A 27,769-nucleotide genomic window follows, 5' to 3' on the forward strand; every position below is an offset into this window, starting at 1 on the left:
TAGCAACTATATCCTTCCATAGATCTGTGACAGAAATACAGTTTCTGACCCCACAGAGCAGCATCGTTCAAATCAGCTACCTATGGAAAGCAGATCCAGGCCCTTTGGATAACTAACCTTGGTATCACCTGTGAGTTTAGCTCATTAATGCTTCTGCCTTTCCACTTCAGATAATTTTTTCCTTAGATAGATTTTTCAAATATGTTGGTGCACCAAACCTTCCTGAAATGTTCTTTGACAGCATCTAATTTCTGGGGCTCCTGAGGTTGAGTGGGTCACCCACCCCACTCCGCTCCACCCCCACCGGGCTGAAGCAGGACCTTCTGTACGCCCTTCTTCATTAGAAACATCATCTCCACCTGCTTTTCCCCTTCCCAGAAAAACAATCAAAGCACGTGCCCAAATTTATTTTTTATTTTGCATACATAGGAAACAGGACCCTATCAAAAGAGAACAGAAAAGCAAAAGAAGCCAAATGTTGCAGAGAGAACACAAGCACAGATTGGCTCCCGGTTTACTCCTAACCACTGACTCTCTAAGACATCAACACGCCAGGAGCTGGACTCACTCCGGGAGGGGGACACAGTCCACTGACGGCACAGAGGAAATGAGAATGGCCAGGAAATGTCACCACAAGTGGAATTTCTACACACAGTATGGGTGTTCACTGTAGCAGGGTTCTCATCCAGGTTCAAGGGAAAATGCAATTTTTCTTCACAAACACAGAATACAAAGCGGTTGAGCACTACCTAAATCATCCAGTCTCTGAGATCATTTGCTATCAAAAAAGATAAACAAAATTAAGTCATGGATATTTGGGTGCCTATTCAACTGCACCCGGATCCAATTCCAGGGGCATCTCTTACTGTGCTTATTTTAAAAAAAAAAAAAAAAAAGGGAAGGGAGAAATTCAAACTAAAAGTGCAAAACGAATGACCTGGAGGAAGAGGAACCTTCTGGACCCCTGTGGTTGTCCTTGGTTGTAAACGGCAACGTTGTGCTTTGTTGTCTCACTTGAATCCAGGACTCCAGTGTGGGGAGGAACTGCAGTCCGGGACAGGAGTTCGGAGGTCACAGGAGGGTGGCTGAAAGACACCAGCAGCAGCATCTGTGTTTATAAACTGTGTTTCCAACGGTGTTCGTGTGGCTCCAAGCGTTTCCTGTGGAATTCCCTGGGAGGCTGGCAGACTCTCCATCTTTAGAGGGAAGGTAAGTCAGAGCCGTCGCTGCGGCCCCATCCCGATTTCACGCCCTCCCCTGATACAGAGATCCCAGTAGGAAAGGGACTCCTGGTCTGGGGGACTCAGCATCCACTGCAGTGGGATGTTCCCATGCTCAAGTTCAATGAGTAACAAAATTGCTCAAGTTCAATGCGTAACAATTTCGCAAGAGGCTCCAATTAGCTCATTACAAAAATAAGCCCCTGCCCCCCACCCTATCCCACTACTAAACACACACAGGGATCTACCCACCTTGGCTAGGCTGCTCTGCCTTCCTATACACAACCGGTCAGATCTCAATCTGGGTTTAAACGCACTGTCAGCATCACTAACTGCAGAGGAACAGGACCTCCCTGCATCCCGGTGACTAGGGCTACTGTTGGATCCCAGGGTGAGATCTGTTTCTTAGCCAGGATTTGCATTTCCAACCACATCTTCTATTCTAATGTTGATTTAGTTGTCAGTGAGATCTATTCTGTACTTTTTGAAGAGATCTTCCTGCAGTCCTGGGATTTTGCATTCCTCTTTTTTTTCCAGCAAGCTTTCCCCTTGTCAGACACACACTTCTGCTGAGATCAAACAAACCACTGCAGGGGCCTGCTGCCCCAGGCTCAAAACCACCGGCCAGACCCTGCTGGGATTCCTCTCTCCCAGGGGTTGATGTGACTTCCCAGCCAGATGTGCCTCTCTGCTTTGCAAATGTCCATCACAACCCACTGCCGGGGCTGCCTCGGGGAAGGGTGTGGAGACCTCTGGTCATGACAAAGCCAGAGGGTGGCTGCCAGTCCGAGAAGACACTCTGAGTCTGACCTCAAAGGACAGGACTCTCTCTACAGGAGTGTCCGCAAACTCACTAAAAAACGGGGAAACATTTTATTTCTGCCAAGTCAGACCAAGAGCTCATAAAACGCAATGTTCCAGTTTGAGGCAGAGAGAAATTCCTCATAAACTTAAGTAACTTTCCTTAGTCATTTTCAGGTAAGTGTAGACATCCAACTTGGCCGGATTCTGGATCCTGTCATCTTGAGGAAGAGAGCTCTTCCAGCCCTGGCTGTGCAGAAGGGCGGCCTCCCTCATTCTTAGGAAGTAAACGGAGATAGAAAGTGCTAAGAAGTTTCTTCTACACCACAAGTCTAACGGCTTCTTGAAGAGGAAGGCCCACAGGACGAGGGGCTCAAAGAGTGGAGCCTGTGGGGCCTCGTTTCCACGAGCTGCCTGCTGCGTGCCTGGGAGGAAGCTGTCAAGGCTAGCAGCGGTCCCTTCCGTGTGCTCACTTGTGTTCTCCTGCACACACCAGCCCTGCCTTGCCTCATCCTCCTTAGTCTCTTCCCCGAGGATCTAAGCTGTCAACCCTCAGGGACTGTCCACACTCTGCCAGAGCTCGGATTACATCAGAAACAGAAGTAACAGAGGAGACACAGGGTGAATTCAAATATCGGTCCTCCGTGGAACACTTGAAAGGGGGCTGTGCTTGATTTGAAGGTATCAAAGAGGAATTTGCCCTTAGTGGCTCAGAAGACAATTCCTGGAAGCAAACGTTGATGGGGACAGAGAGGTGGAGTGACAGTGCCCCTCCCTGTTCCCCTGTGAGGTCGCACAGGCAGGTGACCCTGCTACTTGGCCTTCACCACCTGTTCATATGGGGGCGGGGGCGTATTGCAGTAAGAAGGGGGCGGTGGGTAGGCTGTGCTTCCCTGGGGTGAGTTGGGTTGGGCCTGGAAAGCCATCGCCATAGCATTCCCGGCAGGATTCATCCCTGGTCCTCCAGGGTCCGTGTAATAGGGCAGCCCCGGCTGCTGGGCCCCTGAAAAGACAGATGAGTGGATGTGAGACAGCAGAAAAAAAACCCACTGCCCATCACGGCCAGGGCATGGCCAGGCTGAAGGGGCCATGGAGAACCACCACGCCAACAGTTCACTCGGCTGCCACGTATGGAGGGCTAGCATGCCCAGATATGGGGATAGGTGACAAGCACGAGCCCCGCGCGAGTCCCTGGCCTCATGGCACTTCTCCTGTCCCGGGGTGCAGATGGATGAAAGGGCACACACAGACTCACCAGGCTGGCTATGCGACGGGACAGACGGTAACGGGATCAGGCATGTTGGGGGTGGGTGGGCCTCCAGTGTCGCTAAACCAGAGCCTGAGTGATAAACCAAGGAAGCCCTGCACAGAGCTGGGGAGGCATGTGCTGAAAACTTATCCGCAGACCGCCCCGTGCACACTTTAGAGTCAAGAAAGCCAGGCAAGTAAAGTAGGCCAGCTTGCAACTATCTACCGCAGGAGGACCGTGGTCTCCTGACTCCTGGCCAGAATTATCGCTGACAGCTCCACAAACCCCTTGAGAACCCAGTTTGCTGAGGTACATTCTGAAGTGTGGTCTCCATTCCCTTCTGCTGGGTTAACATTTTATCAGGGTGGCGGTTACCTGTCATCCCGGTGAGCCCAAGTTCATGGACAGGGCGGCAACCTATGGGAGCAGAAGCCGGAGGGGCGGGTGGATGCATCTACAGAATCTATTTGTCTTTGGCATTGCCGGAAGAGAAGCTCTCCAAGGGCAAGGCTACGGGATGCAGGCTTGGGTGCAGGACACGGTATTGTGGAGAGCGAAGAAGGAGACAAGAGGGAACAAGCTGGCCACCCTGTCCCAGATCTAGCCGAACTCTCATTTTAATGGGCAGAAATATTTGAGCTGCTGTTGTAGAGTCTATTTTTTAGATATGCTTATGCTGATCATGTTGATAACACTACAGAATACTGAATATATAAATAGAGAAAAAAATGTGAGCTTTGGGTATGTCCTGGGCTAGGCTAATTTTGTGGGTAGACTCAGGTCTATTTGAGTTAGGCCTCATTTAAGCCATAAAGATACTGGGAGTGTCAGTGAAGTCATCCCTGTATGCATATTGATTGGGTAGGGCAACCCCCACCCTCCACCTTTCCCCATCCCCCACAAATCTGTCTTGCCACAGTTTAATTGAATAAAGGTCAGATTACTGGGAGGATGCCCAGGGTGTCAGCAGGAGAGCAATAAGTCACAAATGCCACCTTCATCAACTGCCACCTTATCTCACACCTGGATGGCCCAACAGACAGCACCTGCTTCTATCGGTACATCTCCCACACGCTTGGGATGCATTTGTTTACAAGCCCGTGACCAGCCATGACCAAGAGTTTCCCAAGGATAGAGATTATGACTTCTTTATCTCTGGACCCCTGTATATTTTATGCAAATAAAAAGTTACTTAAAGATTTTAAAAAGCCAAGCAACTGTTTTGGTTTGGAAAAGACCAGATGAAAGTCTTTGACTATGAGAGCAGGAGAGGAGGAGAGAATGGGAGGCTATAGGAGAAAGAGAGGGCTCAGGGGAATGAGAGGTACAGGAGAAGGAGGGGGGTACAGGGGAGAGGGTGCAGGGGAAAGAGAGGGTGTAGGAGAGAGGGTTCAGGGCAAGGAGAGGGTGTAGGGGAAAGAGCATTCATGGGAAAGAGAAGGGTGCAGGGGAAAGGGGTGCAGGGGAGAGGGTGCAGAGAAGGAGAGGGTGCAGGGGAAAGAGAGGGTGCAGGGGAAGGGTAAGGCCAATGAAAGCTTCATGCTGGGCCTGCTGGAGCTGAGGCAGCTTCCAGTCTCCTGTGTAAAAGTGGGAATAAAAACATAGATTTGGTTACCACCACCCAGGAAGAGTGCAGGGAGAGAGAAAAGATGGCTGAGAAGAGAACCATAGCAAAGACCAACGTTCAAGACAGAACAGAACACAAAGCATGGAAGGTGGAGGAGAAGGACGCAAAGGAGACTGGGGAGAAAAAGCATCACCCAGTGAAGCCTGGGTAGGGTCATGGCAGCAAAGGGAAAGGAGAATCCTTAAGGAAGAAGTGACTGGTACTTTCCAATAATGCCTCGCAGAGGTCAAAATAAGAACTGCAAATTTTCAGTGGATATGGTTGGTATTTGGGATTTCTCATCAATAGGTAGTTTTAGCACAGTGACAGGCATGAACTGCAGTGGGGAAAAGGCTGTTCAGGGGATGGAAGGAGACGACTAGAGGAGGAGGTGGGTGGTAGCTGACAAGGAAGCAGGAAGAAGAAAGACGTATTTTTAAGGATGGGAAATGCTTGCAGTTGTTTGAAGGGTGTAGGGACACATTTACAGGAAAGAGAAAGGATTTCCAGGAAGAGTATAAGCTCAGTGAAGGCAGGGACCTCATAGGTCTGGTTCAACATTTGCAGCCCACTGCCTAGTAAAGAGCCTGGAGCACAAGAGGGCACGGGTTTGTTCTGTTGAATGTGCAAACAGACCTGTACAGGCAGCAGTTATGAGAAGGAGCACAGGGGGACCCATGGTTGTGTGGGAGGGAGAAGTGGGGTGCTCCCAGCAGCAAACCTCTATATGCCAGTTCTAGGTTATTTGAGCAGAGAGATTCCCAAATCCTCAGAGAAGAGATGGCCACAGATGATAGCAAAATAGTGACAAGGAGTGACAGAGCCCACTGGCATGGAGTTCAATGTGAAAGGGACTTTACAAACAAGGGTGGAAGCCAGGTACCATCTCTTCACCCTATGCAGGTGGGACACGGGAGAAGAGAAATAGCCCTTCGGGACTGAAGGCTCATGGCAGATGGTGCAGTCAGAGACAGAGAATTCTGTGAAGAAGCTGGAGTTACAGGAAGACTGTTTCTATGCTAGTCGGAGAGGAAAGGATTCAGAGAGGTGAGTTAGACAATGTCAGCCTCACAGCTGTCCCTTCTGTTTCAAGCATTGAGCATCTGCAATGCCAATGTCTATTACATTTGTATTACATGTATGTACACATGGGTATGCATACATGTTATATGGGTATGGTAGGGGGACAGTAAGGGGACAGAAACGGGATCCGATAGAATTTTATACATATTCTTGAGGACACGGAGGCTCAGGAAGATGAAGTAACTTGCCAAAGCCCCACAGCTGATATTTGGAAGCAACAGGATTGAACACAAGAGTGTACTGGAAAGCCTAGTCTCTTTCCACTGGGACAAGTGTCTCTCACAAGAGGGTGATGAACGGGGGTTGGAAGTTCAGGCTAAAGAGGAATGGGAAAACCAGAGAAGACTAGTGACCTAACGGGCTTACATTGTGGTCTCCATCCTCCAAATCAAGGGCTTGACTAAGAACTGTCATGACACAGGCTTCCCACCTGGGCTGCACTCTGATCCCTGGCACATCGTCTTGTCTCCAGAGAACTGAAGTCACTGCATTCTTTAATGCCATCATCTCTTCCCTCATTGAGAGTCTCAGCACGATTTGAGAAGGGACTCTAGATTCAGCAAAGGTGAGTAAGAATATCTTAAAGACATCAGTTGACAGCAGCTCATCCTAAGTTGAACCATCCCACCTATGCCGAAGGATGGTCTGGCGGCCAAGCCTTCTTAACAGTGATCCTGTCACAAGTCAACTGAGCTGGGCCAATCTTTACTTGAGATGCAGAAGAATCTGGCTGGCAGCAGAGACTGGAGTGAACATGCAGGGAGAGGGGGAGATAGCCTCTGGAAGACCATGTGACCCACGAGACGTGGAAAGCTTACCAGCCCCAGGCTGTCCCAATTCCCAACAGCTTCCACGTGTCTTTGTAATTACCCCCACTTGGAGGTAGCCCTCACGAGTTCCAGGGCTCCTGCCAGCATTCTCAGTTTAATCAGAGCCCATATCCTGGCTTCCTACATCCATCTCCTCAAGGTTTAGGCAGGTCTCTCAAACCTGCCTAAAGAGGAGGCATGCAGTTCAACCTTTCCACTATGACTCAGACTTCCTATATTTATTCCCGCTCTTGGTCGAGGTCGCCATATTCCCCAGTTCACTCACGGGACTATAAGCTAAGTTCTCTTATGAGGGATAACAGACGCTCCATAATCAGGTTCTTACCTACCTCAGTCTTGTTAATTACCACCCTGCCTTATTCTTCCCTTCCTAACAAGAGTCTGGTTGCTTGTATCCTGCTCACCTCTTCCCTGACCCTCACCAGAGAGCATCTCCTGGCTGTCCCACATGCAGAACACTCCTCCGTCTCCACACCACCCCGATCCTAGCCTCTTGTGTGGCTAAATCCCACTTGTCTTTCAAGTCTCAGACCAGAATCACCAACTTCAGGAAGCTCCATCTCACCGCCTGCCCCTCCCTTTCTGGCTGGATTAGGTACCCTGTCTTCTTTGCCTCCAGAGCAGTGTAATTTTCTGAGCCTCCTGCACATGAGGATAGGCTCATTCATCTTGGAACCCTCAGAGCCCAGAATGGCACTTGGCATGTGATTTTCCGTAAATGTGTGAGATGAATGGCTGAAGAGGGATGACTGGTGCCGTAGCTCTGGACTTTGTCCCCGCTCTGCTGTACTAGGCACACTTGGCAGTTTCCTAAGAAACACTTATTTCTGATATGATAGGAAGAAAAGGCTGTCCCAGCTCCGCAAGCCTGCACCAACCCTGCCCATCACTCCTGAGGACAGAGGCATTCAATGATGACCTGAATTCCCTGTCACAGGCCATGGGGCTGCATCGGGCTGTGTATCTGTGCATCAGGGCCACTCACCCTGGAGGATAATAAGAAGCACTGGCAAGTGTGTCCTATGTATTTATTTATTAAAAAAAAACACCTTTTTTAATGTTTATTCACTTTTGAAAGTCAGAGCATGAGCGGGGGAGGGGCAGAGAGAGACGGAGACACAGAATCCAAAGCAGGCTCCAGGTTCTGAGCAGCCAGCACAGAGCCCGACGCAGGGCTCGAACCACGAACTGTGAGATGGTGACCTAAGCCGAAGTCAGATGCTTAACCGACTGAGTCACCCAGGCGCCCAAGTGTGTCCAATTTAATTGGCATTTTTTATGTTAACAGTAATAGCTCCTGGATATTGCTGGGAATTAGGACAGGACTGAAATATTGGAGTTGGAGAGGCACTTGGAATATTAAAGAAATAGAACAGATAGAAGGTGGATAAATTATGTATTCGTCAGGAATATGAACCCTTGGGTGAAAACACTTGACAAATACATGGATGGAACATGCTGGAAAGAGTGTGGTGGAGATGGAAGGGCAGCAGGAACAGAGGATAGACCCTCACTGAGCCGCTAAAGGCTCCTGGCCGGGTAGCGACGCCAGCAGACATTTGCTAGATCTCTGCTCTTTTGGCTAAAAGAGTGAGTCCTGACAAGACACTGACTTGGTTGACCATTCAGGCTCCCATGGAGAAGAGAAACTGAGGAGACGGACTCAGTTCTGACTCATCTGCATAAGGGGCAAAAGGAACACTTCACTGTATGTGTGAAAACCAGAGAGAGAAGGCCAGGCAAGAACAGGTATGTGTCCACAGACTTGAGAGAGGTGATTTCAAAAACATTCCCCAAAATGTACTCGTGATTCTTTGGCACATAACTCTGGAACCCAAAGCATATTTTGGCTAATCAGGGTCCTCTGAGGTTGATGGCTTTTTCTATTTCTGTAAAAAACGTCATTGGGATTTTGAAAGGGTTTGCACAGACTCTGTAGAATGCTTTGGGTAGTACTGACATTTAAACAATATTAAGTCTTCCAATCCATGCACATGGGATCAGTTTCCATTTATGTATGTCTTTTAAAATTTCCTGCAGCAATGTTTGTAGTTTCCACTGTACAAGTCTTTCACCTCCTTGGTTAAACTTTCAATTATTTTATGTTTTACTGCTACTGTAAATGGAATTTTTTTTTTTAATTTCCTTGTCAGATCATTCATTGCTTATGTATAGAAATTTAACTGATTTTTATGTTGACTTGTTTCCTGATACTTTGATGAATTCATTTATTATACCTAGAAGTTTTTTTTGTCATATCTTTAGAATTTTCTTTTTTTTTTTATTTTAGAGAGAAAGAGAGTGTGTGAGTGGGGAAGTGGGGCAGAGGGAGGGGGAGAGAGAGAGAGAGAGAGAGAGAGAGAGAGAGGAATCTCCAGCAGGCTCCACACTCAGCGTGGAGCCCAACCTGGGGCTTGATCCCATGAGCTGAGCAGTAATCAAGAGTCAGATGCTTGACCAACTGAGTCACCCAGACCCAAATCTTTTGAATTTTCTGCATATGAGATCATATCATCTGCAGTTTTCTTTTTTTTATTATTATTTTTGTGTGTGTGGTGTCTTTGGTTTTGGTATTGGGGTAATGCTCGCCCTGTAGAATGTATTTGTAAGCTCTCCTTCCTCTTCCATTTTTTGGAATAGTTTGAGGATAGGTATTAAGTCTTCTTTAAATGTTTGGTAGAATTCACCTGTGAGTTCATCAGGTCCTAAGGTTTTATTTGTTGGGAGTTTTTTGATTGATAATTCAAATTCATTATTAGTAATTGGTCTGTTCAGATTTTCTATTTCTTTGTGACTCAGTTTTGGAAGATTATATGTTTCCAGGAATTTATTCATTTCTTCAAGGTTGTCCAATTTGTTGGCATATGATTTTTTGTAGTATTCTCTTATAATCCTTTGTATTTCTGTAATGTCAGTTGTTACTTCTCCTTTATTTCTGATTTTATTTATTTGGGTCCTTTCTCTTTTTTTCTTGATGAATCTGGCTGAGGGTTTACCAATTTTATCTTTTCAAAAAACTGGCTCTTGGTTTCCTTGATTTTTTTTCTATTGTTTTGATGAGGTAGTTTCCTTCTTTAAAAAAATTTTTTTAATGTTTATTTATTTTTGGGAGGGGGAGGGGGCAGAGACATAGGGAGACACAGAATCCGAAGCGGGCTCCAGGCTCTGAGCTGTCAGCACAGAGCCTGACACAGGGCTCGAACTCATGAACTGTGAGATCATGACTTGAGCCGAAGTCAGATGCTTAACTGACTGAGCCACCCAAGCACCCTGAGGTTATTTCTTTCTATTCCCCGTTTGTTGAGTGTATTTTATCATAAAATGGTGAATTTCATCAAATGCTTTTTCTGCATCAATTGAGATAATCATGTATTTTTTTTTCCCTTCATTCTGTTGATGTGGTGTATTATACTGACTGATTTTTTATTTGTTGAACAATCTTTGCAATCCAGGAGTAAGTCCCATTTGGTCATTTAAAAATACTGCTGAATTCTGTCTGCTTGTATTTTGTCGTGGGTTTTTTCATCAATGTCTACTGGGGACAATAATCACCTGTAATTTTTTCTTGTAGTGTCTTTGTCTGGCTTTGGTGTCAGGGTTATTAATGCTGGCCTCACAGAATGAGTTAGGAAGAGTTGCTTCCTCTCCAATTTTTGGGAAAGTTTGAGAGAGACTGTTACTGGTTTTTCCTTAAATTTTTGGTAAAAATCACAAGTGAAATCACCAGGTTCAGGGCTTTACTTTGTTGGGAATTTTCTGATTACTGACTCAATTTCCTTCGTAATTATAGGCCTATTCAAATTTTCTATTTGTTTGTGATTTAGTCTTGGTAGGTTGTGTGTTTCTGGAAATATGTTCTTTTTACCAAGCTAATCCTTTTTTTTTTTTTTTTTTTTTTTTTTGGTGTACAACTGTTCATGGCACTCTCTTATAATCCTTTAATGTCTATAGAAGGTAGAAATGTCCCTACTTTCATTTCTTTCCTCCCTCCCTCCCTTCCTTTAAGTAGTCTTCATGCTCAGCACAGAGCCCAGTGAGGAGCTTGAACTCAGGACCTGAGATTAAGATCTGAGATCAAGAGTTGCACACTTAATTGGCCAAGCCACACAGGCACTCCTACACTTTCATCTGATTTTAGTAATTTATGCCTTCTCTTTTTTCTTAGTCCATCTAGCTAAAGGTTTGTCAATTCTATTGATCTTTTTGAAGAACCAATTTTTTATTTATTTGTCCTTTTATTTTTCTTCCTCATTTCATTTAGCTGTTATTTTTATCATTTCCTTTTTTTCTGCTAGTTTTGTGTTTAGTCTGTTCTTCTTTGTCTAGTTCTGTAAGTTATAAATTTAGGTTGCTGAAGTCTTTCTCACTTTTTAATCTGTGTCTAGCTATAAAGTTTCTCTTCCCTTTAGCATCACTTTTGCTGACTCATAAGTTTTGCTATGTTTTGTTTTTATTTTCATTTGTCTCTAAGTATTTTATAACTTCCCTTGTGATTTCTTCTTTGATCCACTGGTTGTTTAAAAGTGTGTTGTTTAATTTCACAATTTTGTGAATATTCCATTTTTCCTTTGGTTAGCAATTTCTAACTTCATCATGTTGTGGTCAGAAAAAATACTTTGTATGATATATATTTTGTTAATCTATTGAGACTTCATTTGCTGCCTAACATGCAGTCCACCCTGGAAAATGTTTCGTGTGTATGACTGTGTATTCTGTTGTTGGGTAGAGTATTCTGTATGTCTGCTAGATCTAGTTCATTTATTTTGTTCAAGTCCTCTATTTCCTTTTCTTCTGATTTTTCTATCCGTTATTCTCCAACTATTATAGTACAACTGGCTATTTCTCCCTTCAATTCTCTCAGTTTTTGCTGTATTGAATTTTTTCTTAATATAGAATATCCTTTGTCTCTTAGGACTTTTTTTTATTTAACTTTATTTTGCATGATATTAATATAGCCACCCCTGCTCTCTTTTAGGTACTGTTTGCATGGAATACATTTTCTTCCTTTCATTTTCAACCTGTTTGTGTCACTGAACCTGAAAAAGTCTCTGGTAGACAGCATATAGTTGGATCATGTGTTTTTATCCATTCTTCCAATCTCTTTTGATTGAAGGGTTTAATTCATTTGTATTTAAAGTATTCACTGATAAGGAAAGACTTCTGTTCATGCTATTTGTTTCCTATATGCCTTATAGTTTTTCTGTCCCTCATTTCTTACATTACCATCTTTTTTGTTTTCAGTTGATTTTTTGTAGTGAAATGCTTAATTCCTTTCTCATTTCCTTTTGTGTATATTGTATAGCTATTTCTTTGTGGTTACTATGGAGATTATATGAAACACTCTAATGTTAAAACACTGTAATTTGGGGGCGCCAGGGTGGCTCAGTCGACTGAGCGTCTGACTTCAGCTCAGGTTATGATCTCATGGTTTATGAGCTCAAGCCCCGCATGAGGCTCTGTGCTGACAGCTCAGAGCCTGGAGCCCGCTTCAGATTCTGTGTCTCCCTCTCTTTCTACCCCTCTCCTGCTCTCACTCTGTCCCTCTCTCACACACACACACAAAAAAAAAAAACTTAAAAAAATTTTAAACACTGTGATTTGAATTTATACCAGCTTAATTTCAATAACATACACAAATTCTGCTCCTTTACAATTCTGTCCCTTCCCTTTCAATGGCTGATGTCACAAAATTACATCTTCATATGTGATGTACCCTAAAACATAAATAATTATTTATTTTAAATGCATTCATCTCTTTTTTTTAAATATGAAATTTATTGTCAAACTGGTTTCCATACAACACCCAGTGCTCATCTCAAAAGCTGCCCTCCTAAATACCCATCACCCACCCTCCCCTCCCTCCCACCCCCCATCAACTCTCAGTTTGTTCTCAGTTTTTAAGATTCTCTTATGCTTTGACTCCCTCCCTCTCTAACCTCTTTTTTTTCTTCCCCTCCCCCATAGACTTCTGTTAAGTTTCTCAGGATCCACATAGGAGTGAAAACATATGGTATCTGTCTTTCTCTATATGACTTATTTCACTTAGCATAACACTCTCCAGTTCCATCCACATTGCTACAAAAGGCCACATTTCATTCTTTCTCATTGCCACGTAGTATTCCATTGTGTATACAGACAATTTCTTTATACATTCATCAGTTGATGGACATTTAGGCTCTTTCCATAATTGCATTCATCTCTTAAATTATATAGAAAACAAGATTTTAAGCTACAAACTGATGTTACATTAATGTTAGTTTTTACACTAATAATCATTTTTTCTTTAAATTTATTAGTCTCTTAAACAGTGTAGAAAACAAAAAGTGCATTACAAACAATAGTTACAATAATACTTTTTACAATTGCCAAAGCATTTACCTTTTCTGAGATGTTTATTTCTCCATATGGCTTCGAGTTACTCTCTAGTGTGTTTTCATTTCACCTCGCAAGATTCCCTTGAGCATTTCTGGCAGGGCAAGTCTGCTGGCTGCAAACGCCTTCAGCTTTTGTTTTTTTGGCAAAGTCTTAGTTTCTTCCTCACTTTTTTTTTAATTTTAATTTTTTAATGTTTATTTATTTTTGAAGGATACAGAGACAGAGGTGAGTGAGGGAGGGGCAGAGAGGGGGAGACACAGAATCTGAAGTGGGCTCCAGGTTCTGAGCTGTCAGCACAGAGCCTGATGTGGAGCTCAAACTCACGAGCTGTGAGATCATGACCTGAGCCGAAGTCGGACGCTTACCTGACTGAGCCACCCAGGAACCCCAGTTTCTTCCTCACTTCTGAAGGAAAGTTTTGCCCAGATACAGGGTTCTTGGTTGACAGATTTTTTTCTTTTAGCACTTGGAATATATTAGTTCATTGCCTTCTGGCCTCTATAGTTTCTGATAAGAAATCTGCTTATGAGCACTATCAACAATAGCCAAAGTATGGAAAGAGTCCAAATGTCCATCGATGGATGAATGGATAAAGAAGATATGGTATACACACACACACACACACACACACACTGGAGTATTACTCGGCAATCAAAAAGAATGAAATCTTGCCATTTGCAATTATATGGATGGAACTAGAGGGTAGTAAGCTAAGTGAAATTAGTCAGAGAAAGACAAATATCATATGCTTTCACTCACATGAGGATATTAAGACACAGAACAGATGAACACAAGGGAAGAGAACCAAAAATAATATAAAAACAGGGAGGGGGACAAAATATAAGAGACTCTTAAATATGGAAAACAGAGGGTTACTGGAGGGGTTGTAGGAGGGGGGATGGGATAAATAGATAAGGGGCATTAAGGAATCAACTCCTGAAATCATTGTTGCACTATATGCTAACTTGGATGTAAATTAAAAAAAAAAACTCACATTAAAAAAAATAGAAATATGCTTACAGTCTTATTGAGGATCCACTGTATGTGATGATTCACTTCTCTCTTGTTGCTTTCAATATTCTCTCTTGGTCTCTGGCTTTTGAAATGTTGATCATAATGTGCCTTGGTGTGGCTCTCTAAGTTCCTCTTACTTGGAGTTTGTTCAGCTTCTTGGATGTTTATATTCATGTTTTTCATAAAATTTTGGAAGTTTTCAAACATTATTTCTTCAAATATTCTCTGTGCTCCTTTTTCTCTCTCTTCTATTTCTGACACTTCTACAATGCATATGTTGGTCTGGTTGATGGTGCCCTACAAGACTCTTAGGCTCTGTCCACTTTTCTTCAATCTTTGTTCTTTCTGTCCCTCAGACTTGATCAAGTCCATTGTCCCGTCTTCAGTTCCCTGATTGTTCCTTCTACTTGTTCAGATCTGTATTTGAATCCATGTGGTAAATTTCTCATTTCACTTATTGTACTTTTTCGCTCCAGAATTCCTTGTTGTTATCTTTTTAGGTTATTGCTTTAATGATATTTCCATTTTTTATACATTGTTTTCTTGACCTTCTCCACATATTCCTGTAGTTCTTTAAGCTATTTGTTTTTGTTGAGCACCTTTAAGACACGTATTTTATTTATTTATTTATTTATTATTTATTTTTTTATATATGAAGTTTATTGACAAATTGGTTTCCATACAACACACAGTGCTCATCCCAAAAGGTGCCCTCCTCAATACCCATCACCCACCCGCCCTTCTCTCCCACCCCCCATCAACCCTCAGTTTGTTCTCAGTTTTTAACAGTCTCTTATGCTTTGGCTCTCTCCCACTCTAACGTCCTTTTTTTTTTTTTTTTTTTTTCCCTTCCCCTCCCCCATGGGTTCCTGTTAAGTTTCTCAGGATCCACATAAGAGTGAAACCATATGGTATCTGTCTTTCTCTGTATGGCTTATTTCACTTAGCATCACACTCTCCAGTTCCATCCATGTTGCTACAAAAGGCCATATTTCATTTTTTCTCATTGCCACGTAGTATTCCATTGTGTATATAAACCACAATTTCTTTATCCATTCATCAGTTGATGGACATTTAGGCTCTTTCCATAATTTGGCTATTGTTGAGAGTGCTGCTATGAACATTGGGGTACAAGTGCCCCTATGCATCAGTACTCCTGTATCCCTTGGGTAAATTCCTAGCAGTGCTATTGCTGGGTCATAGGGTAGGTCTATTTTTAATTTTCTGAGGAACCTCCACACTGCTTTCCAGAGCGGCTGCACCAATTTGCATTCCCACCAACAGTGCAAGAGGGTTCCCGTTTCTCCACATCCTCTCCAGCATCTATAGTCTCCTGATTTGTTCATTTTGGCCACTCTGACTGGCGTGAGGTGATACCTGAGTGTGGTTTTGATGTGTATTTCCCTGATAAGGAGCGACGCTGAACATCTTTTCATGTGCCTGTTGGCCATCTGGATGTCTTCTTTAGAGAAGAAGACACGTATTTTAAAGACTTGTCTAGCAGATGTACCATTAGGTATTTTTCAGGAACAGTCTCTTTATTTAATTTTTGCCTTGAATGGACCATACTTTCCTGTTTCTTTGTATGATTTGTGATTTTTGTTGTTGTTGAACATCAGACATTTGAATCTAATAATGTGGTAACTATGGAAATAACATCCTCCTCTCCTTCCCGACAGTTTACTGTTGTTTTGCTAATATTTTTATTTTTATTTTATAAAGTTAATTGTTGTAGGCTGTCTCTGTGCTGAGAATAAGCCTGAAGTATAAACTTATGGATTTCTCAGGTCATTTCTGAGCTTTTCCCTGGGATGCACACTCTCTTTCTAACTTTTCTGGTGTATGCAGTTGGTTTGGAACATCCTGGTCTTTACTGTCTGCTCTTAAAGGGGAAAAAGTGAAAAAGGAAGGGATGGGGAGAAGGGCACTGGCCACATAAGTGCCCTGGAGGCCACCTCAGCCAGAGCAGGGAGACACTTGCAACAGCGTGGGGAGGTGTGACAGGGGCTGCCTGCCTCTTTAGTCAGTAGCAGCAAACACCATCAGAGTGCACAGTACCTATATTTGGAGGACAGGGTCCCTTTGCCCACGCTGCTCCTGCTTGCTATGTGCAAGCTCCCCAAGGAATATGTGCCCAGCGGCCTTTCAAGGGGCCTGAGTTGAGGACCAGTAGCTGCCACTGAGCTGAGACTGAAACTGACAAGGTGAACTGTAATTTACCCTCCAACTCTTCCCTGTAAGTGACAAGCCTTCAAGAGACTTAAAAATTCCAAAATACAGTTGACCCTCGAACAACACCAAGGTGAGGAGCACTGACTGCCTGTGCAGTTAAAATCCGTGCATAACTTTTGACTCCCTCGGAACTTAACTAGTAACAGCCTACTGTTGACTAGAAGCTTCAATGACAACAAAGCCTGTCAATTAACACATATTTTGTATGTTATATGTATTGTATACTGCATTCTTACAATAAAGTAAGCTGGAGAAAAGGTTAGAAGAATGTCATAAGGAAGAGAAAATACGTTTATAGTACTGTACTTTATGTATCAAAAAAAAATCTGTACCTAAGTGGAGCCACACGGGGCCACTTGCACCTGGGGTGAGGGTGATGGAGGAGATGTATGTGGGGGAGTATACGATGTGTAAATGGTGGGGGAGGGTGATGAGGGAGCAGCCATGTGTAGCTGGGGGCAGTAGGTGATGAGGAGTACACCACAGGTACGTGCCGGGGGGGGGGGGGCAGGTGATTGGGGAGCTGCCATGTGTACCTAGAAGGAGGAGGATGGGGGAGCACACCATGTGAACCTGGGGTGAGGGTTATGAAGGAGCATACCATGAGTGCAGTGGGGGAGGGTGATGGGAAGCACACCACGTATACATGGCGGGGTGGGTTTAGATGGACACAGAGTCTTTTAGGCAGAAGAAATCACAGTGCAAAAGACACCAACATCACAGCCCGGTAGGTTTGAGGTAAAGCAAAGGCCAGTGTGTGGTGGGAGTGGAATGAGCCGGGAGGACAGGAGCAGGAGAGGTATGTGGGAACGGAAGAGTAGCAGGAGGGGGAGACGTAAGAGACAGAGAGGAGCCTCATTGGCTACCGTAAGGGCCTCTGACTGTGAACAGGGGAGTGGGGGGGGGTGGCCTCTGGAGAGTTGTGAGTAGAAGCCGGGACCTCTCTTTGACCGTTTGCTTTGTTGGAAACAGACCAAAGCTGGGGAAGGGGGAAGCAAGAAGGCTAGTGAGGAGGCTCCTATGGTAATCTGGATAAAAGGAGGCAGCAGGAGAGGGGCAGACAGAAGAAACTGTCATGATGGCTTTTAGCCTGAGCAATTGGCAGAACAGACTAGCCCTTTGCTGAGTTGGGAAGATTGGGTGGGGAGGCTTGGGATGTGTGGGGTGAAGACCAGGCCCTCGGGGTCCTCCCTCACTTCTCTCCTTCATTTGCTCAGCTAATGACGTAGGGGGTTTTCTTTTATTCCCAAGTGGGAGCAGATGACTTATTTGCTCATTTATAGATTTCTTAAAACTACAAGGTTTAGAAACAGTAGGAGAAGCAATTACTGTCACTTAGGGAGCGTTGCCTCAGGCCCAGAGCTAAGCAGAGTCTACGGATCAACTCATACACAATCACCCTAAGAAGGTCTCTTACGATCTCAGCCTCATAGTCAGGAGCTTGAAGCTTAGGGAAACTGAGTCACATTCCCAAGATCTGATAGAGAGGCATGAAGACAGAAATGAACCCGAGAGCATCCTAGCCCAGACCCTGAGGTATGTGACTTCTGCTTTTGTAAACCTACCCTGATTTTCTTTGTGGTGTACAATTCAATAAATTCTTTTAAGTGCTCCATTAACTTTTATACTTCGATCAAGTCAATAGTAATGCAAGGGCACTCCACATTTTTTCCTCTCATTTCTAAGTGTTTGTTTCACACACTTGAAGTTATTCAATACATATAACTCAAGTTATGTCTTCACAATACACAATTATCTTAATAGTGTGAAAAAGTCTTCCTTTATATATGTGTATATATTCAGAAAATCATGGATTATGTCTTCAAAGATAAATAGCTGGTAAAAAATATCGGTAAGCTGAAAGAAGGGAACCAGAAGAAGAACTGACTTGAATGTATTACCCATCACAAAGAAAACAGGGGGGGCTTAATCTACTGCTTCTTTGGGAGGAGGGGGAAGGAGTTAAAAGGAATATCTGTATTAGGTACCTAATAATTTAATCCTGACCCGTCAGGGTTTTATAGAGATGATGCAGTTGAAACACAGCTGAGACACACGTGAACGCTGGGGCCCCAATGTGTCACCAAGCTTTGTGAGCAAGGTTAAGTAGGAAAAAAAAAAAAAAACTCTTCCACCAAAAGTCTTGACTTTTTCTTTCCTGGTTGTATAAATCAGAAGTTGAGGGAAGAAAGTAGTTTTGCTCACTTCTGACAATGTTTTGAAACAGAAGCCAAAGTAACTGCTAAGAATTCAGTGGTAAGTGGTATTCCACAGAGCAAATCCTAGAACACAAGGCAGAAAAAGAACAACGGCCGTCACATCAGCCCAGCAGACACATGGACTAAATTCTACTCCGGTCCTGTGGATCTCAATGGTTCGTCCACAGGTTTTGACGCTTAGCTTCTATGAGATTACTTATTGCCATCACTGGCCCCCGCATTTTGTTCCTTATCCAACACCTAGTACTCCCCTGTGCGGTCCTATTCTACTCACTGGGGATCTTGTTAAAATGCAGAGGCTGACGCAGCAGGTCGTCTGGGGGACCACGAGAGAGTCTGCACTCCTAACAAGCTCCTAGGGAGGCACTTATGCCACCAGCCCCAGCTTTGAGTAGCAAGAACTAGACACTTTAGAAGTACCTGTTGATCTTCATAACATATTATTATTCTCCGTCTCAGAAGAGAAATCGGAGTCATAAAGAGATTAGGTCGCTCCCTTCACCTGAACTCTTCCGTAGGTCCTGTGAGCTCTAAGCCCAGAAGGACCCCAAGCCGTTCTGTTGCCACCACCCTCGCCCAGGCCACCGCTGCTGTCAAATCACCTTTGATCATTCTACTTCTCTGCTAAACACCCCCTAAGGAATTCCTATTCCTTTTCTGTTACGTTCTTCGTCTCTCTTTAAAGCAGTAAGAAGTTGGGTTTCTAACACAACCTGATGATACTTTAACACATTTAGAGTCACTGTAATATATATTGTAGGTAGTCTTCTACTGCCATCATAGTTTGCTTTTATAACTCCTCCATGTTTCTCTTGTCTTTGAAAAAAGTTTATTACCATCTTTGATGCGGATTTAGAATGCAGACATGTTACTCTTAATCCCAAGAGTAAACACTACAAACATGTATAATAAACCATCAAACTCAATAGTGGCATTCCTTTTGTCCCTGCTGTCTACCCCTCTGCCAGTCGTTATCAACCGAACCTGGGACAGACATGCTGTTTCCTCTTCCCGCCTTATCATGTGCTTCCTCGGTTTGGAGAAGCCTCACAAACAAAAATGCTGGGCAGAGTCACCCACGGACGGCAAAGGTAACACTGGAGCTGACTTTCTTTCACTGCAGCGTCTGGTGACAAATGGGAGGCCAGTTTGGGGGTGGGGAACAGAGCACAGAGAACTGGCTCATCAGCTGGAAGGCGGGCTCGAACCCAATGACCGGTAGGATTCTGTCAGTCACTTCATAGGATTTTCTCTCCTCCTTTTTGGAGCTAATAAAACATCCCTGTCGGCCACAAACCCAGTGCTAAGCTCATTTTGTTTTCAGGAATAATGATTACCTTCAAGGGTCTCAAATGAGTAGCCAGCCTACCTTCCCACCAGACAGCTTTTCCTCCACAGAGATGTAAGGGTTAAAATATCAATATACAACAAACAGCAGACAGCAAAACCATATCTCACATCATTTGAAAGTACCTCCCTGAGACATTAAAAGTCTAAAAAAAATAGAAAATGTATTAGAGGACACTAAAAGTTTATAAAAGGTCAACTGAAAAGGTAAAAGGCAGGTCAAATGGAAAATGCATGTTGGATTTTGGCTGAAGTTCCACAGACGACCCAAATGTGTAAAATAAGAGAGAAAGAATTTCAAACTTCATCATTTTTAACTGTGGGATCTATAGCTTCCACGTTTTTCTACTAGAGCAGAGGTCAGGAGTTCCTGCTGCCATCACACTGTCTCACTGTCCTTCAGGAGCCCAGAGGCAGGGGTCATCTGTTTAATATCCACTGTATGCCACTGAGGCTAAGCACAGCACTTAACACACGGCACCTGTGCTAAAGACACATTTGGCAGGTGACAGAAGGAAACTGTGTGGGTACACACCATCATTTGGGGACCTCTCTGCCACCTCTCTGCCCTCTGTCTAGTTTGACCCAAGTGTGTCCTCACTTCAACTCTGAAATGACTAAAGTCATTTCAAAGAATTTAGGGAGAAAAGTTCACGATGACAGACGGGGGAGGTGGCCTGGACAGGTGAAGAAGCAGACCTGAAAGGTAAGCTAAGGACCTTAACGGCAAGCAAAGGGGGTGGGGACAGTCTGTCTGACCAGCTCTGCATGCTGGAACCATGTAAGGAACACACTTCAGACTTGTGTCGTCCTCCCGGAGGTAGGAGCAGTTTTTACGAACGTGGACTGGGTGCTCAGACTCTGTATTCTCTCTGTCATTGGCAGAGAGAAGAATAAGAAGCAGGAGACTTAACTGTGCTAGAAGTTTCTGTCCCCGGTGATCAAAGATTATAGATGGGAATGCTGTCATTATTAAAGTAACAACATGAGCTGCCTACCAACAGGACAGGCTATAAAAAAGGCATTTCCTTTTGAATTGCACTCTGTGTGAAGTGTGTTATCTATCTCTAGTAGATAAAGATAGTAAATGCTTTTATGGAGGGAACAAAAACCTCACATTTTCAAATGGCAGGAAAAAAATTAAACTCCCATTTTTTAAAAAAAAAATTTTTTTTAACATTTATTTATTTTTGAGACAGAGAGAGACAGAGCATGAACTGGGGAGGGGCAGAGAGAGAGGGAGACACAGAATCGGAAGCAGGCTCCAGGCTCCAAGCTGTCAGCCCAGAGCCCGACGCGGGGCTCGAACTCACGGACCGTGAGATCGTGACCTGAGCTGAAGTCAGACGCTCAACCGACTGAGCCACCCAGGCGCCCCTAAACTCCGATTTTCATATGGGAGAACACTCTAGATGTATCTACTTTACATGAACTGAGTAATGCAAATGGTAAGAAATAGCAATTGAGTTGTCATAGAAAAAAAAAGGTGGCATCAGAGTTCGAAAGAATTACCAGAGTAACAATGGCAGACAGAGTGAGACACACAGGCAGAAAATCAGACAGACACATGGAACTTTCTGGGAAAAAAGTATCAAGGAGGAACTCAATGCTGTGAGGCAATAATTCTTGGGCTTCACTAGATGAAACCGATCTCAAACCACCCCTCTCCACCAACCCTAAATATCTGGTCAGCTAGTCACCTTCTGCCATTGGGATGAACTGGTAAGGAGAACCCTGGTAGCTGTGAAAAGTATATCAGTATCAGTACACAGGCGTTTGTGACTTTTAAAACAAATAACTTAAAGATTTCCAGTTACTTTCTTTCACCAAAAACATAAATTCTAAACTAATTTCATCCTGAAGGGGGTGCCCGAGAGCAACACAGTGGAGGGGAATGGCTGAGAGTCCCGGGGAAGCACAGGGTCCCTCCCACCCCCGACCCACCTGGGTCTCTTCACCCACTGTTTCTTTGGAAAATAAACCATGAACACCTTAGAGCTGCAGAGGTCAGAGATGGCAACAGGTGACTGCAGGGCTGTCTCATCACCGTCTCCACATACCTGAAGCACCGTCACATTGAACACTTAGGCTTATTCCCCTGGCTCTAAAACAGGCTGCCCCAGAACTGAAGCAGCTCTGTTTGTGTCTCAGCCCTGGTTTGGAAGGTTATTAAACGTCAAAACACACTCCCCACTATTTCCATTTTCCTGCAGTTGGGGTCATTCAGTCAGACCACTAGAGTCACTGCAGGTTGACAGATTTGGTACAAGATTGAGACATAGATTTGGTACAAGATTGAGACATTAGAACAGTCAGGAAACCATCAACAAATTCACCATAAATGCACTGCTGGAAAGGAAGAAAAATGTATCTCCCAGTGGAATACTGGATGGAATGCTGCATCTTCTATCTTTTTAAATCAGTATTAGTCACACTAACCAGTATTAAAGCAAACCATCTTTCAAGAAAACTCAGATTGCGTTAACACCCCCGATGTCATTACTGACTGTTCTCTTTGATCCCTCTCTATGCGTTTGTGCGATTACACAGTCAGAATCAACTACTCAAAATAACACGTCACCCACTGCCCTCTTCCCTGAACATGGCTTTACAGTTGTCTGGCTAGTTACATGGCCTTGATTTTGACCATTAACTTTGGTGACCACATAATATCCCATAAAGAAGAGAGGCCATCATTGAATCATCCTTTTCTTGGCAGCCCCCATTCCTCCCCCGTCCCCACATTCATCTTGTGGGCACCACGTTCAGTTCAGGCCACCACTCAGACCTTCCTGAAATCCAGGCCCTGCTTGCTCTCCTTCAGACCCACAACTCTGCTTTACCACGGCTTTTATGTTTTTTTCTGATTGTTCTCCAAGTTCCTTTTTTCTTCCAGTTGTACTGAGGTATAACTGACACAGAGCATTGTGTAAGTTGAAGATATAAACATCATGATTTGATATATACGTATGCATTGTAAAAGAATCACCACAAAGTTATCTAACATCCATCACTTTGCGTGGTTACATATATATTTTTTCCTTTGTGATGAGAACTTTTAAGATCTACCCTCTTAGCAGCTTCCAAATATGCAGTAAAGTATTGTTAACTATAGTCACCATGAACTTACTTACCTTATTACTGGAAGCTTGTACCTCTGACCCTCTTCCCCATCCCACCCCTCGTGCCACAAGCTGTGAAAGGGCAGCAGTGTGGACGTCTTCGTCACACCCTTCCTCCTGTGTGAACACAGCGGCTGCTGCCAAGTTAGCTAATGTCTGAATGAATGAGTGAAGTCTACCTTTCTTCCCTACCCAGGAGGACATGTCCAATGGGCCCTGTCAGCAGCCTGATGTGGAAAGATTGGGGCCAGGGGGGAGACAGCATTTAGGGAGCTCTGGCTTTCTTCAGTGACATTTTGGCCACCTCTATACAGAAAGACTAACTAAAATGAGGAGTGCTTTTTTTTGTTTTCAATATATGGAGTTTATTGTCAAATTGGTTTCCATACAACACCCAGTGCTCATCCCAACAGGTATCCTCCTCAATACCCATCACCCACCCTCCCCTCCCTCCCACCCCCCATCAACCCTCAGTTTGTTCTCAGTTTTTAAGAGTCTCTTATGCTTTGGCTCTCTTCCACTCTAACCTCTTTTTATATGATTCCAATTTGCAGATAAAGTGCTGAGGCTCAGAAGGGACGTGGCCCACTCTGATCTCACAGACCTTAGGCCTCCTAAGCCCCTGTCCAGGTGCCTCTTTTTGTTTCCCAAACCATGGCTTCTCTGCACATCCCTCACCTAGCTCAAGGCACAAATGAGCTAATGGTAGGCCCTAAGCTTCAGCCTTGGTTTCTTCTGGTTCCTGGGCGGACTTGGAGCCCTACTTCTGAACTTCAGTTACACACCTCGTTTGTCAGTATCTTCCCCTGGGTCTTGCTCCAACCTGCATCAGCCCCCTAGAACCACGATGATGAGGTCACAGTCCTCCCCTTGTCCCAGGTAGGAGCAGGTCTGCAATGGTGTAGATCTGCTTTCCTCCACTCAGCCACGCTGGCCTGGGGAGCTGGTTCCAGGATGTGAGCTGCCACTCTCCCTCATCCTCCAGTGAGCTAGTAGGTTCTCTAAAACCTTCTGCCTTTTCTTCTTCATGCATAAGCAAAGCTCACCAAATCCACTCCCCGCACCCAGATCAACAGAGGAGAAAGGGAGCCACCCCAGCAAGTCCACAAATACTGGCTTGTGTCTCACAAAGATACCATATTCCTGAGCGGTCTATTCTGCATAATATTTATCCTGTGAACCTATCATATGATGTCAGTGCACGGAGTTTCTCTTCCTAGACTGCCACGCCCTGCATGGCCTTCTTACCCTGCATATCTCCCAAAGGCACGGTGCCCTGAGCATTACAGGATCTCAACAAACATCTGCAGAGGGCGTGAATCCCACTGACAGGATGAAGGGGGTATCTACACTGGAATCACTGAAAACCCAACAGGCCCTATTTTTTTATGACTAGTTCTAAACAAGCATATCAAAGCGCTTACATTGCTTCCAAGCTTAGTGCTGTGACAGAGGACACAGACCCTGATTTGGTAGTGAAATTACGGAAACCACACACTCCTATGGCACAAAGCAAGTCTTATTTTGTTAAGATACTCTGATAGGTATATCTGGGGATTGGCTATTTCATACTGCTATGGGTCTGCATGAAATGTACAAATGGAAGAAAGAGGGTGACGACTCACTCTAGAGGGGTGGAGGCACCCAAATCAATGTCTCCCAGCAGGTGGTGAATGGGCCCTTTCATCAGCTCCAATGGTAACTATACCATGGCAGGCCTTGAAAGAAAATGAATGCCTCCCATTTCTCCAAATGCCTCCAACTACAAGGTAGAATGGGATCAAACCACAGTGCCCGAGATGTTTGAGAGGCTGGGCTTTGCCCTGAACAGCTGCTTACTGGCAATTCTGGTCTTTCTCCACTGTCTACAAAGGGACTTGATATTTTTTACTTGGGACTCTCCTGCCCTACATTTATGCCATCTTCTAGTGTCCTGCAGTCGGTGCTGTGGCCACAGGACGGACAGCAGCTGTTTGGAGCTCTGCAGCTCCAGAGACTTGGCGGGCATAGTAAAGGCTGGCAGGAAAGGAAGACCACAGGGCCTCTCTTCTTGGTCCCTTCCCCACTCACTCCTTCCCCACTCACTGCCACTTAAACATTCATTCATACTCTTCAGTCCCATCCACCCATATACCAGACTGAGTCTCTCACACACATGGCTTCCCTGCATCCTGAAGTTTTCCTCCATAGCTCTCACCATGGTTGGTGACCATTTGTGCAACTGCACAGGCTTTCACACACAGTTGTGCAAACTGTGCAACACACAAGTGGGTGAGGGCTGGAACCCAGGCCGCACTGCAGTGTCCCATGCACCTGCTGTACCTCAGCAGCTGTACAGTACATATGGACTGAGTGAGCAGTTCCGGCAGGCCGGGACTCCGGGCTCCAAGCGTGGCCACTCTGAATCCTGACCACAGGCTGACCAGTTCCCTCAGCTGGCAGACATGAGACTGCCTGGTGCCTGAGATGTAAATCGTACTGAAGCACGGGCTCACTGGGGGGGCCCAAAGTATACAGAAGGGATTAAAATGCAGCACAGTCAATGCTGTTAATGCACTTGGCAAAGCACCCGGGAGAGAAAAGCAGGAAGTGATGACAGAAAAAAAAGAAATTTAGAAGCCTTTGACCCAATTTCTCTGATCTGTTTCTTTCTTGAGCGGGGTGGGGGGGGGGAAGATGGGCTCAGACTAATCCAGATGAAATCTGATTTTGCACCCCCCCCCCCCAACTTTAACTGAACATTTGCACTTCACCTGATGCTGGAATATGAAAGAATAAAAATCCACTTACACGTGAAAAGTGGTATTAACCCTGGTTGAAAGCTTTTAACGCAGAGCAGCCTCTGAACTGTTATGGAAAATACATATTCAGATCTTTTAGTAACGTTAAAAAAATAATAAAGGTGATTCCTTAAAAAAAAAAAAAAAACTGGGGAGGGGCGCCTGGCTCAGTCAGTTAAGTGTCTGACTTTGGCTCAGGTCATGATCTCACAGTTTGTGAGTTCAAGCCCCATATCAGGCTCAGTGCTGACAGCTCAGAGCCTGGAGCCTGCTTCAGATTCTGTGTCTCCTTCTTTCTGCGCCTCCCTGTTCTCACTCTGTCTCTCTTTCAAAAATAATAAATAAACATTAAAAAAAAAAAACCTGGGGAGTATCTGGTGGGAGAAAACTGTAAAAGACCTAAAAAATAAATGTCTCCACTCCCCTTGCATCTTGAGAACAGCATGTCCTCAGGAGAACAGGAGTGAGAAAACTTACACTCAATCCCCCCAATGCTTTTTTTTTTTAATTTATGATTGATATACAAAAAGCTGGACCTATTTAGTGGATATGACTTGGTGAGTTTGGAGATAAATACACACTGTGAAGTCGGCACCACTATATATGCCATAAATCTATTCATCACCTCCAAATTTATTACTGTTATTATGGTGCTAAGAACCCTTAATGTAAGAGCTACCGTCTTCATAAAGTTTGAAGTGGACAATACAGTGCTGTTAACCATAAGCTCTACACTGTAGAGTACATCTCTAGGACATATTCATCCTGCATGACTGAAACTTCATGAAAACCAAGGCAAGAACTGCTCCTAGAATTGTGCCTACCTGGGGTGTGCAATGAAAAGTGAGAGCCCCCGCCTTCCACTGCCTAGGTGGAGACTGTGTCCAGCAAGGCAGCAAACACAGGAAGGACGCCCGTCGCCTCACCTCAGCACATAGTGGCCAAAAGACAGGAGCTCTACTGAGCAATGCCCAGCCACCCTGCTATCCCTTCCTTCTCAGAAGGTGCCCTCAAAGGGAAGGAAAACATCTCACATATAATGTGAACAATAGGGAACCAGCCTGTGTCCCAAGGGAGGCCTGAAATCACCCTCCATAGTACCTGAGAATTTTAGATAGGGAAAACAGTTTTGTAAGAATTAAGAAACCACTAATTTTTTTTGAGTCTGTGGCATCACTTTGGGTAATGTTCCCTAATTAGGCCAAATGTAACTTGTGCAAAAATGTGCTCTATTTATAAGTACTCAGAATACAAGTGAATGCATAGTAAATACTTGTTGAATGAATGAGTAAAAAGCAAACCAAGAGAAAACAAATGGTCAGCAATGACAGAATATCTAAGCAAATCACCATTTAGTAGCATAATTAATATTTAGTCCCGATGCATTATGATGGCAGGGACCCTACTGCTTGTACAGAAATGTATACACGAAATAATTTTTAAGGGTGATGACAGGGAGCAAACAATATGGTTATAGGAACTGCAAAAACATGCATAAAAGGTGCACCACTAATTAGGTAAGAATATGAGGTAACAGACATACAGCCCAATAGACGCTGCACTTTATATCGACACAAATGCACAGTGAGGGTGATCATCAGAACTAAATGAATAAACACGGCCTGAATTTTCTCTTCTAGCATATTCCATAGCAGTGACTTTCACAAATGCTTGCAGAGGACACGTAAAGTGCACAGAGCAGAGACAAGGACGAGGGGTGGGCTGACCTGGAGTGGCGTTGGGGGGCTGCCTGGTGTAGGACACGTTGAAGGCGGGCTCCTCGATCAGCGGTGGGGGATACATGCGCCTCCGGATGAAGAAGCCAGCTCCGCAGCAGAAGAGCACGCCCATCATCAAAAGGAACCTGAGCGAGAGCACAGCGGTGAGCTGG

At 44.4% G+C, this 27,769-nt stretch overlaps 1 protein-coding gene across 1 annotated transcript in view; it reads right to left on the reverse strand.

Annotated features, from left to right (window-relative positions):
- Positions 1-404: 404 nt before the first annotated feature.
- VOPP1 (VOPP1 WW domain binding protein) overlaps positions 405-27,769 on the reverse strand; it is a 111,280-nt gene continuing 83,915 nt past the window's right edge. The window contains exons 4-5 of the mRNA XM_047095892.1: positions 27,606-27,742; positions 405-3,024 (exon numbers count right to left, since the gene is read on the reverse strand). Coding sequence (XP_046951848.1) covers positions 2,834-3,024; positions 27,606-27,742 — 328 coding nt within the window. The 3' untranslated portion in view covers positions 405-2,833. The remainder of the gene's footprint in view (positions 3,025-27,605; positions 27,743-27,769) is intronic.

This window comes from Lynx rufus, unplaced genomic scaffold (genome assembly GCF_022079265.1).
Source record: "Lynx rufus isolate CCGP_SWC_20201006 ecotype Redwood Valley unplaced genomic scaffold, mLynRuf1.p SCAF_4, whole genome shotgun sequence".
Lineage (NCBI taxonomy): Eukaryota > Metazoa > Chordata > Mammalia > Carnivora > Felidae > Lynx > Lynx rufus.